The 18380-nt window shown below is 44.2% G+C and overlaps 1 protein-coding gene across 10 annotated transcripts in view; it reads left to right on the top strand.

The window, feature by feature from the left end:
* ADGRL3 (adhesion G protein-coupled receptor L3) overlaps positions 1–18380 on the top strand; it is a 563586-nt gene that overhangs the window by 226848 nt on the left and 318358 nt on the right. For all 10 annotated transcript variants that reach the window (XM_079960222.1, XM_079960225.1, XM_079960216.1 and 7 more), the window contains exon 4: positions 946–1159. In XM_079960222.1, the coding sequence (XP_079816348.1) occupies positions 946–1159 (214 nt within the window). The remainder of the gene's footprint in view (positions 1–945; positions 1160–18380) is intronic.

The raw sequence follows: 18380 nt of genomic DNA, 5'->3' as shown, positions 1-18380 counted from the left end.
TTCAAATAAGAAAAGGGTGTTGTAAGTTTGCACTAGAAAAAAGTTGTAACTGCTGTTTCAGGCCAAACCAGTTTGGAGCAGCATTAACTTTCTAGGGATGCCTGCAGTCATTTGCAATGTTTTGCTTTTGCTTTGTTTGTTTTTTCAGAGGAATGTGACAGTTTATTATTATCACTACTGCAGGTACTGCTATAACAAAAAGGGGTGTATACTCCAGTGCTCTTGGTGTCGGCAGAGTGTTAAATGTTTTCCATATCCTGTTTTAAGGACTGACTTGGGATAGAACAGACCCCATTTATCTTAGGAGTTTGGTAGCTTCACAAACCATTCATTTTAAGAGGGAGAAAATTGGATCCTTAATACAGTGGTTACATACGCTTCAGGTTACACACTCTGCTAACCCAGAAATAGTGCTTCAGGTTAAGAACTTTGCTTCAGGATGAGAACAGAAATCGTGCTCCGGTGGCACGGAGGCAGCAGGAGGCCCCATTAGCTAAAGTGGTGCTTCGGGTTAAGAACAGTTTCAGGTTAAGAACGGACCTCCGGAACGAATTAAGTACTTAACCCGAGGTACCACTGTAACTTAGTAAGTTAAGTGCATTTCATTTTTAAAAATCTGAAAAGGGCGGCATTTCAAACCCCACAGGGCAGCTGACCTCACAGTTCTCGTGGTGTTTAGAGTGGGTCTGGTTTGCAAAAAATATATTTAAAAAATTACATACATTTTAAACAACTTTGGGGTTTCACGTCAACACTATTAGCACTGTGTGTGTTTAAAATCCACTGGGGAGGTGGGGGGGGAGAGATTTCCAGTTCTGCAAGCAGTTTAGAAAAATGACGCTGCACGTTTAAAACTTTTCCCACAAAACTCTACATAAGTCCATGTTATGAAACAAAATCCCTGACTCTGCATGCTAAACATAGAGGTTTTTCTCCTGTCTACAGCTTTCAGCCGTGCCCCTGTTCCGATGGCAGTGGTCCGAAGGGAACTCTCCTGTGAAAGCTACCCAATTGAACTGCGCTGTCCAGGAACAGATGTTATCATGATTGAAAGTGCCAACTATGGCAGGACGGATGATAAAATCTGCGACTCTGATCCTGCTCAGATGGAGAATATCCGCTGTTATCTGCCAGATGCCTATAAGATTATGACTCAAAGGTAGGTGTTTGACATTCTTGCGCGATGGGATTTTGTCTTAATCTTGCTTGCTATTTATGAACTTCTGTGTTTGTATGAGGCTGTATAGGCTCTTGAAATGTCTGTCTTGGAGAGACTCAAATCATTCCGCGAAATGGCTGCTTCCAGAGGCCAAATATTTGTTGCACAGCAACCCTGCGGCCATTACTTTGAACCCCTATTTGATATTAAACCCTCCGCCCTGGTTTCTTGAACACATCAATTTCCCTTACTCTGCTTACCTCCGTGCTTTCCCTCTCCCTCCAGCACACAGTCTTGCCCCTAAACTTTGGCTGAGGCTTCCTATGACAATAGCCTGGTCAGGAAATTGTGAATTACTGCTCATTAACTTCAGGTGTGTCTTGAATGCATTAGGGAACCAGTGTGGTGTAGTGGTTAAGAGCGGTGGACTCGTAATCTGGGGAACCGGGTTCGCGTCTCCGCTCCTCCACCTGCAGCTGCTGGGTGACCTTGGGCTAGTCACACTTCTCTGAAGTCTCTCAGCCCCACTCACCTCACAGAGTGTTTGTTGTGGGGGAGGAAGGGAAAGGAGAATGTTAGCCACTTTGAGACTCCTTCAGGTAGTGATAAAGCGGGATATCAAATCCAAACTCCATGATCCTTGGGGTCCCTTCCAATTCTTAAGATTCTATGATTCTTGACACCTGGTCCACCACACCTGTAGCCTTTCAGTGTTCTCCAAACTGGGACCCCTAAATAACCCTTCATATTTCTACAGCTTTTTGTGTTCACATTCTCTCAGCAATTGTTACAACCGTCCTCTTAAGATCAGGTGGATGCAGCGGTTGTCAACCTGTGGGTCCCCAGATGTTGTTGGACTACAATTCCCATCATCCCTGAACTCTGATGGGAGTTGTAGTTCAACAACATCTGGGGACCCACAGGTTGAGAAAGGCTGGAGCCTTAAGGTCACCAAGTGAGTTCATGCCAGGGTCCAAATTCAAACTAAGAATATCCAGATTCATAACTTACCTTTAGCACTGTGACAATTTCTCCCCACCAACAGAGGACCTACTATTTTCAACAACCACACCTGGCTCATCTTCCTCTCTTCCCTTCTCCTTTCCTCTTTTTTTAAAATAATAATTAAAAAAAACCGGAACCAAAACCTATACCCATATCATTCTGCTGGTGCAACCCATCTTAGATCAGGACGTGAGATCAATGCACTTACATCTTGCTAAACCTTCCTTAGATTTGTATCCTCAGTGTTAGAAATCCCTCAGGCACCATGCACATTTTGCAACTGGTGTGGGTCAAACTGCAACCACATGGAGATCTCTGGATGCCAGGTGGACAACTGACATCTCCATCTGGCTGGCCCCTCCAGTTTTCTTATCAGGTAAGCAGAATAGCTTATTTATCTCCCACCTTTTTCTCCAAGACGTACATGGCTCGTCCCCCTTCTTAGTTAATCCCTACAACTGTGAGATAGGGCAAGAAGCTATGACTGGCCCAAGGTCACCCAGTGAGCTTCATGACTGAGTGGGGATTTGAACCCTCAACTCCCAGGTCCTAGCCTGATACTCTGACCACTAGACCACACTGGCTTCTTAGAGAACTTCTGCTGTGGGGCAAGTATATAAATTAAGTAGTAAAAAATATGGGGAAAGCAATATGAAGGGTCTGAAACATTTTCCTTCAAACTTGAAATTTGTTTTATTCTTGATTGTTTTATTTGATGTTTCAATGTCTTGTAAACTCCTTTGATTTTTTAAGTATTTGTTGTTGTCATTTAGTCGTGTCCGACTCTTCATAACCCCGTGGACCAGAGCACGCTAGGCACTTTTTAAGTGTGTGTGTGTGTGTGTGTGTGTGTGTATATATATATATATATATATATATATATACATATATAGCAGTATAGAAATGAAGTTAATAATAATTAATACATTTCATTGGAAAAAATGGTGCCCACATTGTGACAACTGCAACCTAGGCTTAAGGTGCCATTTGGTGACTAGTTTATATATCTGTGTTTCTAACACTGGGTATCCTTTATGCAATTCCAAAATTCCTAGCTCCTCCCAACTTGAACAAACTTAATTGTATGTAAAATATAAACTCAGTACATACAGACACACAAGCAAACACATAGTGCATGGTAGAATGCAAACATGAAAATGTGATTCTTGAATACGGCTGATTATTCAAAAGTGACATTGATATGATTCGTCTGTTAAATGTTTGCAGAATCTTGACTAATTTTTGTTTGCAAAGGAAGTGGAACTTTAAAAGACTGACATTGTTTTATTTCTAAATTTCTGGTTGTTTACATTTGTGGTAAAAACCAAAACAAGATGCACTTTTCATCGGTTTATTTGTAATCCCCATTAATTTCAGTGGTGGGACCATTTAAATACTAGGCTAACCTTCATCCCAGAATAATCATTTTATAGCTGAGCCTCTGCGAGATTTATTATAATGGGAAATGATGGCATGCTGTAACCAGAGAGTCTTTGGCCTTGTGGTTTACATCTGAAATTTTTGTACTGTATACAAAGTTGCTTTCTGTGGACATTTCAGCTGTGGGATTATTTATCTGTCATTTGTTAATCACTTAGCTGGAATGCAGGATTTGTGCATTTCAAAAAAAATGTCTTTGGCTTATCTGGGAACATCAAGTTCTTTGGGAAACAAATGATAATAAAAACAAGCCTGGGTTGAAGGAGGGGATTTGTGTAAGCGCACATGGACCTGTGCAGCTTCGCACCTGTGATGTGTTTAGATTTTTCTAATGCCTGAGCAGAGCTTCTGTGTGACCATGGTTAAGTCAACAAAGGGTACTTTGAAAACCCAGTATATCTAGGGAACCAAGAACTTTGGGATTGGGTGCCTATAGCGCTATAGTCTAAACAACTAAGTCTCTTGGGTTTGCCAATCAGAAGGTCGGTGGTTCGAATCCCCGTGATGGGGTGAGCGTTGCTCTTTCCCAGCTCCTGCCAACCTAGCAGTTCAAAAACACACCAGTGCAAGTAGATAAATAGGTACCGCTACGGCAGAAAGGTAAACGGCGTGTCCATGCGCTCTGGTTTCCATCACAGTGTCCTGTTGCTCCAGAAGTGGTTTAGTCAAGTTGGCCACATGACCCAGAAAGCTTGTCTGTGGACAAACGCCGGCAACTCCCAGACTGCAACTCCCAGCAGCCCCCAGGCACCCATGCTGCTTGGGTGCTGATGTGCATTGCAGTTCAAAACATCTGGAGGGCCCCAACTTGGCAAAGGCCGCATTAATTTATACAAATGGTGTCTCCATGTGACAATTGTCCCAGTATGTTTTCTTGCATGGAGCAAGCATCAATGATAAACTGGCCCTGAAATGATATGCATATTTTGTCAATGGGTGCCTGGTTTCTAATAGTGTGGGGGGCATGGAAATCGCCATCTGATTCACCTGCAGGTGCTAATCGATGAACACATGTGCGTGAACAATCTTTGAACGACCATAGTTCTTCCCGGTTTATGCACGGTTTGGGGTTTAGGCTTTCAGGATTGGGCCTCACTATTGGTTGACGAGAAAATAGAGTGTGTGAAACAATACAGTAATAAGCTTCATTTTATTGTAGTATCATGTGTTAACGCCTTGCAAGATGTTACATTTAATGTTGGCATCACTCCAAAACACTGATTGAGTTTTATCGAGTCTGATTTCTTGGCGTGGAATCAGTGGTGACCAAAGCCATAATAAATTGATATTAGACTTGAAAACCAAATCCATACCTCAATGGAGAAGCTTTACCTGGTGGTGAAACCCCAGAACAGGGAGCTCCACAGTCTTGGAGCTGCCACGCGGAAAGCCCTGTCACTTGTCCTCACCAATGTCTGCTTAATGGGAAACACAGAAGGGCCTCTGCAGTTGACTCTAGGGATGGGCAAAATGGTCTAGGGGAAAGCAGCTCTTAAAAGCATTCTAGCCCTGAACTTCTTCGAATGTTTGGAAACAAATCATTGGCCTTGATGTGTGGAGCAGTCACAAGCTCCCTCCAACTTTTGATGGCAATTTGTACCCACTGAAGTTTCCAGATGCTGTTATTGAGTCGCCTGTCAGGCTTGAGACTGAACTTCATGATAGGATAGATAAAAGGAGACTCGGAGGAGATATGATCGCCATCGTCCAATGTTGAAAGGGCTTTCACATGGAGGATAGAGCAAGCTTGTTTTCTCCTGCTCTGGAGGGTACCAATGGCTTCAAGTTACAAGAAAAGAGATTCTGACTAAACATCAAGAAGACCTTTCTGATGGTAAGAGCTATTGGACAGTGGAACAGACTCCCTCAGGAGATGGTGGGCTCTCCTTCCTAGGAGATTTTAAAGCAGAGGTTGGATGGCTATCTGTCATGGGTGCTTTAGTTGAGAGACCTGAAGGAGCGTCTCCACCCCATCGTTCAGTCTTTTTCAATTATACAAATAACATCATTAAAAACACCCTATTATGCCTAGGTTCTGTTGTCTTAAGTCCCTTGTTCAAGTCTCCTCGCTTTATACTAGCACACATTTGAAGGACGCAAAACACGTGCAACCCTGGCCGGATCTGCCCTTTTCAGGGATGAATGCATCCCAAGTTATCCAACAGATCTTACCAAGTTTTTCATTAGTTATGACCCACTTATAGTTTCACTAAACGCCTTTGGCGGTGTTGGACAGTTTTACAAATACTCCTTATAATCCGTTAGTGGGGAGTGTATAGTTGAAGATGTTTATCATTATTTGCTTCTCTGCTTACAAGGAGGTCAGATGGAAATATTTGGAGCAACTCCTCAGGCATCTTTTAATGGCCAAATTGGCAAAAATTGAATTCTTGTTAGCTAATACTGAAAGTAACCTTGCTTTTTCAGTGGTATTTGTATGATGAAATTTCAAATCAGTAATTATGTCGGATTGTTTTAGTGATTATTTTAAAAAATGTGTGTGTGTTGTGCATGTGCACATATGTGTGTGTGTGTGTGTATTGCCACCATTTTGTTGTAATGTGGTTTAAGGGAATCAAAGGACTGAATGATTGTCCCAGTTTGATTACACATAAACTTGATTGCACTTACTTTTATTAAAATATTTCTAGCACATATTTTGGGACAGTGCCCATCCAAGGTGGCTTCCAGCAATAAAAATTGCAAAAATGGGAAATAAAATAATATAAAATCTAAACCCATCGGATTCACAAACACATACACAAACACAAATAAAAACCATTAAGACATAGACAGCAGTGACTACAGTGGTACCTCAGGTTACATACGCTTCAGGTTACAGATGCTTCAGGATACAGACTCCGCTAACCCAGAAATAGTACCTCTGGTTAAGAACTTTGCTTCAGGATGAGAACAGAAATCGCACGGCGGTGGCGCGGCAGCAGCGGGAGGCCCCATTAGCTAAAGTGGTGCTTCAGGTTAAGAACAGTTTCAGATTAAGAACAGACCCCTGGAACGAATTAAGTACGTAACCAGAGGTATCACTGTTTCTGTTCTCATCCCGAAGCAAAGTTCTTAACCTGAAGCACTATTTCTGGGTTAGCGGAGTCTGTAACCTGAGGTACCACTATATACTGTTAAGTTGTGGGTGAACATATCAGACGATACAGCTATTCTTCAAACAGCTCTTGTTTATTCACAGGCCAGAACAGAACTGAACTGAAGGGTTCAGCCAGCCTGCTTATATAGAGCTCCACTACAATGCAACAGTAACCATTTTCTGTAACTATCCAATCACTGAACGTCACTTTTGATCCCTTATTTGCATATGTGGACCTGAGTGGAAACTATCTACAGTATCCCCCTGCTGGCCCAGGCTCAGTACATAACATATACCATCCAACGGGGCTGCCCTAGGATGTTTTTCCACTTCAGGCAAAACTGAAAATACCACCAGCTTTGCCGCAACGGCTGCCTCCTCTGTTGCCTGTTCTGCATGGTGGTGTGTGCCCAAAGGAAGCCTTCCGCCTGAGGCAACTGTTTCACGTCACTTCATAGGTAGGCTGGCCCTGCCAGCCCAAGCTGATCAAGTGTACTCCTGACTACCAATGCCACGAGGGCTTCCCTAGTGCTGTAAGGTAAAGGTAAAGGTACCCCTGCCCGTACGGGCCAGTCTTGACAGACTCTGGGGTTGTGCGCCCATCTCACTCAAGAGGCCGGGGGCCAGCGCTGTCCGGAGACACTTCCGGGTCACGTGGCCAGCGTGACAAAGCTGCATCTGGCGAGCCAGCGCAGCACACGGAAACGCCGTTTACCTTCCCACCAGTAAGTGGTCCCTATTTATCTACTTGCACCCGGGGGTGCTTTCGAACTGCTAGGTTGGCAGGCGCTGGGACCGAGCAGTGGGAGCGCACCCTGCCGCGGGGATTCGAACCGCCGACCTTTCGATCGGCAAGCCCTAGGCGCTGAGGCTTTTACCCACAGCGCCACCAGCGTCCCCCCTAGTGCTGAGTCCAGGAGAATTCTGAAACTGAATATTTGGTCTTTCAAGGGGGGGTGCCACCCCATATTGACCCAGTGGTAAATCTCCTTCCAGAGCCAAGGATTTCGCACCTTACAGCACCTCTACCTTGATTTAAGCTCTGTTTATTTGCCCACATCTATTCCAGAACCTAGGGACGCGGGTGGCGCTGTGGGTTAAACCACAGAGCCTAGGACTTGCCGATGAGAAGGTCAGCGGTTCGAATCCCCGCGACGGGGTGAGCTCCTGTTGCTCGGTCCCTGCTCCTGCCAACCTAGCAGTTCAAAAGCACGTCAAAGTGCAAGTAGATAAATAGGTACCGCTCCAGCGGGAAGGTAAGCGGCGTTTCCGTGTGCTGCTCTGGTTCGCCAGAAGCAGCTTAGTCCTGCTGTCCACATGACCCGGAAGCTGGACGCCGGCTCCCTCAGCCAATAAAGCGAGATGAGTGCCACAACCGCAGAGTCGGTCATGACTGGACCTAATCGTTAGGGGTCCCTTTACCTTTACCTTTTATTCCAGAACTTACTCCACGTATTGTCTTAGGATTTCAGCTGCCTCCCTGAGACCAAAAGATAGAAAAAGAGATAGAATTGTGATGACACTGCAACTCAGTCCTTGGTGTACCACCCCCCCCCCCCAGCAGTTTCACACAGAACGATGCTGAAACGTGTTGTTTGCAAGAAAGGCCCCCCCCCCACTAATCTGGAGCTTTTCTGAAGACCTTTTCCCCTCCCTCTCCATTACTCAGAGGCGATTCTGCAAACCCCACACATTCCCCCTGCAGCTGGCTTCTGTTTTGCAGTATCTGATTAAGCAGTTTCTCAGATTAAGGAACAAAATCCCAAACCCCTGACCCCCATCATTGTGTGAGTTCACGGCACCTTCCCTCTGTGCGGAAGAAGCGCCAAAGCTGCTCCTGTCATTGTTTCCGCGGTGCATCTGAGGCGTGTTGAACACAGTGACGGTTAATTAATACCTGTGGAGGAACACTTCAGATGAGAAAGAGTTATCACTGACACTTTGTTCTGCCGCCTGAGAGAAGTGTGTTGCATTTCTTTAATCAGCCTGACATGGGTGGGTACAAGAGCCCAGAGCAAGTGTTTCTTTTAAGTGCCGGGTAAAGGCCAAAATGTGCCGAAAACCAGAGCTGGGGACTCTTCAGAAAAGTAGCCTGGCAAAGGTGGGGTGAGGGGTGGAATACTTTCTTGGCTCTAACCGAGAGTAGCTAAGTGAGAGCCATTTACCATCCAGGTCAGCATTGCAATTAGCCCCTTTGCTCAGACAGAATAATAATTTCTTAGAGGTGTATAACTGGCCAGACCAGCAGCACCGTGATTCTGCAAACAAGTATGTCACGGGATGTGTTGGTAAATGACTTTCTGCTGGTGAACATTTTTATCTTACCTGTGAATGTGCCTACAATTTAAAGTCTTATTTACGCGGATAATTGGGATGTATTAATTTTATACTTTTTAACCTCACACCTAGACAGCATCTTGAAAAGTAGAGACATCACCTTGCCAACAAAGGTCCGTATAGTAAAAGCTATGGTTTTCCCAGTAGTGATGTATGGAAGTGAAAGCTGGATCATAAAGAAGGCTGATCGCCGAAGAATATGCTTTTGAATTCTGGTGCTGGAGGAGACTCTTGAGAGTCCCATGGACTGCAAGAAGATCATACCTATCCATTCTGAAGGAAATCAGCCCTGAGTGCTCACTGGAAGGACAGATCCTGAAGCTGAGGCTCCAAGACTTTGGCCACCTCATGAGAAGAGAAGACTCCGTGGAAAAGACCCTGATGTTGGGAAAGATGGAGGGCACAAGGAGAAGGGGATGACAGAGGACGAGATGGTGGGACAGTGTTCTCGAAGCTACCAGCATGAGTTTGACCAAACTGCGGGAGGCAGTGGAAGACAGGAGTACCGGGCGTGCTCTGGCCCGGGGGTCACAAAGAGGAGGACACGACTAAACGACTAAACAACAACAACAAAACCTCACAATGCCTCTAAATTGTTCAAGGCACCATGCAGCAACCATATCCCAGTCTTTCCCTCCCCGATTCACAGAAGCTCTCTGAGACAGTGCCAAGAGATAATCCCGTAGCAATAGTTGGGCAATACTTTTATTAGGGCCAACTAGAAGTAAGCCTTCAGGTTCATCAAGCTGAATGTTCTGCAAATAAAATTTTAAAAAAATTGGCGGTGAGGGGATTCTAAAGATGGAAAAGCCAAAACCTGCAAATTATAATAGTCTTAAAATGGATCGGGAGACTTAATAGTTTAGGCTGTGCTTGGTGCAAATAAATCTTGGGTGGTCTGTTTTGGAAAGTACCGAACGCAGCCGTGCAAGAAAGTGATCATAGAACTGTAGGAAGGTTACAGTCTACCACGTAATTATGGGACTTTGCCTATAGGGGAATGAACATGCATTCCAACCACTGGATTAAGCTACCTAATTTGCCTTCAATTGACTTTTGCACTACCTGAAATTAATCTGTAGCATTAACAGAAAAAAGACTGTGCTTTTCTTTATTTCTGCTCACAGGGGAACCCAGTGTTCATTTACTGCTAGAGGCAGAGCCAAGTAGCTGCTCATGTTTATATTTTCAAAGGAAGACTAAACACCTTTCTTGCAACAAGCAAACTCGAATCTGAGTAAACTGCACAACACATTCTACTTTAAAACAATTGCAGTCTGCAGACCTGGCTTTTTCATCTTCACCCCCCTCTCCCATTCCTTAATATTCAGTGTTATTAAGATTTCTGATTAACTCAAAAGCTGCCTCACTTCTTTGTGACTTTTGTTGAGGAAGAAGGTCTGAAGGCGAGTACACAGAGGCAGACCCTCCAAGTGTCCCTATCTTCCAGCGGCAGTTCCAGATTTACAGAATTTGATCCCAGAATCTCCCACTTTTCCTTAGGTAAAGGTAAAGGGACCCATGACCATTAAGTCCAGTCGTGGCCGACTCTGGGGTTGCGGCGCTCATCTCGCTTTATTAGCCGAGGGATCCAGCGTACAGCTTCCGGGTCATGTGGCCAGCAGGACTAAGCGACTTCTGGCGAACCAGAGCAGCACACGGAAACGCCGTTTACCCTCCCGCCGGAGCGGTACCTATTTATATACTTGCACTTTAAAGTGCTTTCAAACTGCTAGGTTGGCAGGAGCAGGGACTGAGTAACAGGAGCTCACCCCGTCGCAGGGATTCGAACTGCTGACCTTCTGATCGGCAAGCCCTAGGCTCTGTGGTTTAACCCACAGCACCACCCGTGTCCCTCACTTTTCGTTAGGACATCCCTATTTTCATCAGAGAAATGTTGGAGGGTATAGAGTTAATATCACTACTATTATTTACTAAATTTGTATATATAGTCATACCTCGGGTTGAATGTGCTTCAGGTTGAGTGCTTTCAGGTTGCGCTCCGCGGCAACCTGGAAGTAACGGAGCGTGTTATTTCTGGGTTTCGCCGCACGCACAGACGCTCAAAATGAAGTCATGCACGGAAGCGGCAAAACGCGACCTGCGCACGCACAGATGCACCGTTACGTCTTACGTTCTATTCAGGATGCGAACGGTGCTCTGGAACGGATCCTGTTTGCATCCCGAGGTACCACTGTACCGCCCTATAGCTGCAGGTCTCAGTTATCCGACCCCTGAGCCATTTAAAGGCAGCCCTGTATAGCAAGTTAATGTTTTATTACATTTTAATGTACGTTGGAAGCCACCCAGAGTGGCTGGGGCCACAGTTGAATACACATAATAATTTGTTGTTGTTGAATAGGACATTTGTATTTTCATCAGATAAATGTTGGAGGGTGTGCAGAGGTCAGGGCGCAGCTTACATGCCTTGTCTTTGGAAACCACTTTCAGTTTGTTTGGTTCTTTTTAACAAGCAGTGTGTAAATATTATCAAATAAAAGTGAATAAAATATATGTACGTGCATTACAGGTATGGGGCCAGCCCATGCGAGCCCACTCCCCGCTACTACAAACCTCCATGTGCCCCTACCCAGACCCTGAGATCATCTTCTGAGGCCCTTCTTTGTGTGCCTCTTCCTGAAGAGGTCTGGAGGGTGGCAGCACGAGAACAGGGCCTTCACTGCAGTGGCTCCCCGTCTGTAGAATGTTCTCCCCGGGGAAGTTCACCTGGTGCCTTCATTATTCACCTTTAAGCGCCAGGCAAAAACGTTGCATTTTAGCCAGGCCTTTGGTTGATTTGATTGACATTCTATGCCCTTTTAAAATGTGGGGGGTTTGGGGGGGGCGTTATTGGGTTTTAATTTTCGTTATATATTTTGTGGTTTTATAATTCGATTTTGTTCTGTGAACCGCCCTGAGGCCTCCGGGTGTAGGGCAGTATAATAATAATAATAATAATAATAATAATAATAATAATAATGTCCATACACATTCTTTCAAATGTATGAAGAGGGATAAAGTAACAAGCTGTTTGTGTCATGAACGCCCCACATTATCTCAGTGATTCTCGCTGTATGGCTGTCATTCCTCACCCCCCCCCACTTCCACCCCACACAGTTTGTGCTGGTTTGATGAAAAGCCCCAGACCCCCGTGGTGGGAGGCCTCGTGCAAATTGCTTGCTGCATGCAGCTGCCTCCGCAATCTTGTATTCCACGCTCGGATTTAAGAGCAATATCTCGTGAGCGTTTTGTAATCATCCTGCTTTCCGCTGTGGTGCAGTGTGATGATCAAGAGAGCAGCAGATGGTTTTAGAATTGTAAATCCATTCTCCTGGCAAATTGGAAAGGACGCACAAGAGCTAGGTGGGCCTTGCCAGTAACATTGTATATTTCTTGGGGCTGAGCCAAAATATGCAGGATGCAAAGAGAGACCTCTTTTGCCGTTTCTTTTTTTGAGGGGGGGGGATGAGAATGCTGTGAAAAGTGCTCATTCCGTGATCCCTCAGTGCTCATATGTAACCAGAACATTAAGCTTCACCTTCACTCGAAGGGAACTGCATTTTCTTTGCATGACATCAGCAATTAGACAGGTCTGTTTGGCTGCCCGTTGTCATTGTGCCCTAATGTCCAGTATGTGCGCCCTGATTTAATGGGATCTGTTGAAGAGGAACGGAATAGGGAGAAAACCTGATGCGGAAGCAAAGTGGGCATCAGTGGAGATGATAGGGGCTTAGATCAGGGGACTACGACATGAAAATAGAACCAAAAGAATAGGCAGTTTAGCTCTCATATTACCCTATTTGTGAGAAATGGATATAGATGAAGTTTCGCCTCAGTCAAGGTTGTCTGCAATGGACTTAACTTTATTTTAGTCTGGATTTTCAGTTTTACTGAATTTTGCCCAAGGCTTTCATCAGACTACAGTTTAGCATGTAGCTGGAAATCTTTAAAAAGTGGGTTGAGTGATGTTGTGCCTAACAGCAGTGGGCAATGGATCTGACCCTTTCATTCTGGACAAAAGGTAAAAAGGCTGAGGCTCAGAAAAAGGAGATCATCACAGGTGAGATGCTGTAATTGGCCTTCAAGACTCAGAATAGGTAGGAATCCAGTGAGGTTTTAGTAGGAGGAATTTATATTTAGTGATTTAGTGGTGGCACCATGTGTGGAAGAAATGTGTCCAGATCTATGAAGCTGGGAGATGAAATTTTAATGGAACTACTTCTCCGTTCTATTCAGGATAGTAGGTGCAAGTGTTGGTGTCATTCTGTAGACAACTAGGTGTTGAGAAGATCCAACCTCTCCATTCTTAAGAAAATCAGCCCTGAGTGCTCACTGGAAGGACAGATCCTGAAGCTGAGGCTCCAAGACTTTGGCCACCTCATGAGAAGAGAAGACTCCCTGGAAAAGACCCTGATGTTGGGAAAGATGGAGGGCACAAGGAGAAGGGAACGACAGAGGACGAGATGGTGGGACAGTGTTCTCGAAGCTACCAGCATGAGTTTGACCAAACTGCGGGAGGCAGTGGAAGACAGGAGTGCCTGGCGTGCTCTGGTCCAGGGGGTCACGAAGAGGCGGACACGACTAAACGACTAAACAACAACAACAACAGTATTCCTAACAGCTTAGCCAGTTAGTCTTCCTAAAGGGTCCTCCCCCCTCTTTTTATTCCCCCTCGAACCTCTCTCTCTGCATCCCTGCATAGCGCTAGCCAGCACCGAACCACTAGAGCGGCAGGCGGGAGCTGCTCGACTGCGGCCCGCTGATTTACAGAAGCACCCCTAAACATATCTATAGATTTATTTATCATATAGATTTCACACAGTTCCTTCTTATTTTTTATCAGCATTGATTAATTTTTAAGGTTTGATTTATTTCTAATTTTTTAAAGTTCACTAAAAATAATCGATTGGTTTGCCCCCCAAAACAAGGAGCAATTAGCTAAAAACCAGTTCGTGAAGCAGAGCGCAGCTGCCAAACGTGAATGAATACATAATCTTGCACAAAATGTCTGCCGATCCAAACTGTTTTTCGCGAAGGCAAGAACTCTCATGCTTGCACAAATTAATTCAAGTTTTAATCATATTAAGTTATTTCAGTTCCACTTTTCCATGTGTGTGTTTGAATAGCATCTCCATTAATTTAATTTCCTTCGTGTCAGCACGGGGACTCCTGATTATATAAGCTGTTTGGCCCACAGTTAACTCTTAATCCGGTCCTGGGGGGCTTCCTCAGGTTGGGCAAGAACTGTGAGATTCTCAAATGTGTGGTATGTTGATAACATGCAGTGAGGAAATGGACCTTTTCAGGATCTCATTTGAATTCTGAGCATGCTGGAAGTATTTGCTGTTTCCCAAAGGAAGAAGCTGCTCAATTCAGTTTCAAGAAAATATATTCCCGCCCCCCCCTGTATATAATTTTCTTCACTCAGCAAAAGGCAGATGGGTCGGGGGAGGGGGAAACTTTGGGCTCATCTCTTAATTTTTGTAGTCACCTATTTCATGACAGGTAGAAAGAGAGAGAGAGAGAAACTATTCAAAGCACAACCGAAATTCATGTAACAGCTTTATTACAATAAATAATTAGAAGTCAAATTAAATTCTTGCACTTATATTCTGATATGGGAAACGTTTTCAAAGACCATTACAGACTACCGAGTTTCTGGACATGAACGCTTATTTGAAAGAATACAGGGATATTGTCATCAGCAACACGACATTCATCTTCAGTTGTAATTGTTAGCAAGAAGACAGATTAGAATTGAATTAAAATCAATTAATTTTTTTTTATATTGCAATGGTGTCACTACAGCCAGCAGTAACCAGAAGTCTTTATATCAACCACACTTGCCAGTGAATTGCTGGAGGGGAAAGAGCGGGAAGAGATGGGTTCAAATCCCTTCTAGGCAATGAAATGTTTTAGGTGGTCTTGGGCAAGTTAACATTGCTCAGCCTAAGTGATATCAGAGGCAGGTGTGTCAACAGGATTTTCTGGGCCCAGTACACTGTGTGTGGATTGGGTCCCCTGCTGCGCTTGTAAAAGGAGGAAGGGTCTCAGATAATTATTGCAGGGTCCGAGTCAGTTCATATGAGGAGAGGCGGTCTTTGGGGTCCTGTGCCGTTTAAGGTTTTATTTTTCTATTTTTTCCCCAAAATTTTTTTAGTGATTTCCCAGAATTTATAAACAAATAAACATAAATCCTAACTCCAATTATTCCACTCTTAATAACATTGTTAAGTGACTTCCTCTAATCCCCCTGGCTGAGTTTCAATGTATATCATTGTAACAGTTTTCCAAAACAAATTTCTCATAAAATTTACTTAATCAATTAACATCTTTCTTTCTTTTCATTTTCGTTTACGGTTTTATAGGTCAAAACCAGCTCTTTGAATTGGGCCTGGAAACGAATTGGCAGCCAATGGAGTCAGGCCAGGGTTGCTGTATATACTCAAACCGTCTTGCCTTGGTTTGTTGATTACATTGTTCAGAATGTCACATTTTTCTACAGATAAACCTAATCTGTCTCTTAGCAGACGATCAGATTCAATTTCCTACTCAAGTGCAGTTTATTAGGTACACTGAAGACTTTCTGGTTGGACTGTCTTTTGTTTGAACCCTGTGCCCTTTTATAGAATCTTGTAAGATCTTGTAATAATGCTGTCATTAGGTTTCCTCGCATAAAAGGACCGAAGGACACCAATTACATCAGCTTACAGCAAATTGCTGGACATTTCTTTCTAGGATCAAGTGGGATTAGGTTATTACGTCAATGACTTTGATTAATTACTTTTTTGTGAGGAGACTTTGATGTTCCTTTGTAGTAAAATTGTTCCTTTGCCGCTGGGAAACAAAGCAATGAGACTGATTCTTAATGCAATGAAAGAAACAGAGTTTATTCACATTTAATAATAATATTGAAACATCAAAAAATATGAAAGTGCAGGTTATTAATTGACTTTTTAATATTTGCAGTTCTAGACAGCAACCAGTAGCGTTAGGCCTCTACAGATTGCAAGATGGTATAAAATGCACCATGAATTTCTGTTTGTGCCTGGTGGGTTGCTGAAGCAATTACTGACCCTATCCACACCTTAAATGGAGCTCTGTTTCATAACCAGAGCTAAATAATAATAATAATAATAATAATAATAATAATAATAATAATAATAATAATATAGAAAGCATGCGTGGCAAAGTTAGAAAACACCACAGTATTATTTCTCATTGTCCTATTTCTATATATTTGTTCTTGGAAGTACATTGCAAGTATATTTACAGTTTTGTGGATCTTATTTCCAATTCCATTTGGTACATAAGGGCCCTTATGGCATAATGCATTCCACACCACCCTCTTTGCCATTTGACAGTGATAACTCCAGTCTGGTTCTGTGTTGTTACAAGGTGTTTTGTAGTTTTTGCAGAATCCTATGAGTCTGCTGTCTTAACAACCTTATCAGCAGCCTCCATGTATCCTAAAACTGGTGGGTAAGAATCAAGTTAGTACTATAGCATCTCCTTTGGGAAAAGGCTTGACAATCTAGGCAGTGGTAGTGCTGGGCTTAGAAATTCAAGATGATTAGGAGCTGGGTGATGTTTGATGATATAACTCAGCCTTAGAACCTGTGAAGTAACAGAAGCTTGCCACTGTTAGAGCTACAACAATGGCCTAACTGGGTCACTTCATTCTAGAAGTTCAACACTTTCCACCTACTTCGTGGTGCAATGAGTCAGTGTTTTCGTTAACCAGAAGGTTGGTGGTTTGAACCCCCCCAGGGATGGTTGTGGGCAGGGCTGGATTTAGGTTTGATGAGCCCTAAGCTACTGAAGGTAATGGGGCCCTTTATATGCCCACCTATCCTTTGTCAACAACAAATTGTTGCTGTTTTTTGTGTTGAATATATGGTAATTTATGGACCTAATAGGCATCTAGAGCCGTTTGCCACTTTTGCTGTATGTAGGTTTTATTTTATTTGTTTTTTATCTTATATTTTGGAAATGTACATCCAGTTTTTTCCCCTTTAATTTTTTGGGCCCCCCAAGAGAGTGGGGCCCGAAGCTATAGCTTGTTTAGCTTATACGTAAATCCGGCACTGGTTGTGGCCAGGATTCTTGCATTGCAGCGGATTGGACTAGATGATCCTTGCGTCCCCTTCCAACTCTACAGTTCTATGATTCAAGGTTGGCTCCAGACTGTATAGAAACCAAACATTAGGTGCGCTTGGGGCTCCCAATAATCAGAAAGAGATGGTGCTGATTTCATTTGTGGAAGAGACTTAAAGTGAGAATAGTGGCAGCTCAGCTACAGGCTATCTTATTTATTTATTTTTCCATGTATAGCTCACTTGTCCACCAAAGTACTCAAGTTCACATCAGTGGTTTCTCATTCCTTCCGCTGTTTTATCCAAAAAACACCACCCTGTGTGTAATGGTATTGTGTGGTTACTCGTGCGTAAACTGCCTCCACTTCGATTAGGTGGTTTGCTCAAACATGTTCAGGGTTAGAGCTCGCCCTCCGTGACCTGTTAGTCACTTGCAGAATCTGCCAGTGGGCGTTTCTTGAATCTCTTCCAGCATAAAAGCTGCTTGACCCCAAGTCTCCGCCTATGTTCCCTGCGCGGAACGCGTCTGCGCAAGTAAGGGGATGGCAAGGGCGTGCCAGCGCTCTCTCCGCTGGTTTCGGTTGAAGGGTCTTGGAGCCCTGACACCGATTCCTCCATCTCCTCTCTATTGGTGCCACGCTGAATTCCTTTCCCCCGACTGGTTCCCTCTCCGGCATCGCTCTGGAGCCCTGCCTCCGCTTTTCGCTCTGATGTCAGTTCCCTAACACTGTGCAATAGGTTAGGCTGCACAACTCCATGTCGGACATCCATTGGCCTCAGGAATCCATACTTTGCTCTAGACCCGTGGTTCCCAACGTGGGGCACACACCCCACAGGGGGAGCAATTTGATTTTTAAGGGGGGCAATTTGAGAATGAGTTATTAACAGTGAATGGCCTTTTAGGCTTCCTCCATGTGAATAGGAGTTCACTTTTTGAATAATAAGAATTATATGTCACCGGGGGCGGGGGGGGGACACACCAGGATTTTAGAGATGCTTGGGTGGGGCATAGAGACATGGGTGGCGCTGTGGGTTAAACCACAGAGCCTAGGGCTTGTTGATCAGAAGGTCAGCGGTTCGAATCCCCACAACGGGGTGAGCTCCTGTTGCTCGGTCCCTGCTCCTGCCAACCTAGCAGTTCAAAAGCACGTCAAGTGCAAGTAGATCAATAGGTACCACTCCGGCGGGAAGGTAAATGGTGTTTCCGTGTGCTGCTGTGGTTCGCCAGAAGCGGCTTAGTGCT

This window comes from Podarcis cretensis (assembly GCF_951804945.1).
Source record: "Podarcis cretensis genome assembly, chromosome: 17".
Lineage (NCBI taxonomy): Eukaryota > Metazoa > Chordata > Lepidosauria > Squamata > Lacertidae > Podarcis > Podarcis cretensis.
The sequence above is the reverse complement of the archived record's forward strand: the minus strand, read 5'-3'. Positions and strand labels throughout refer to the sequence as shown.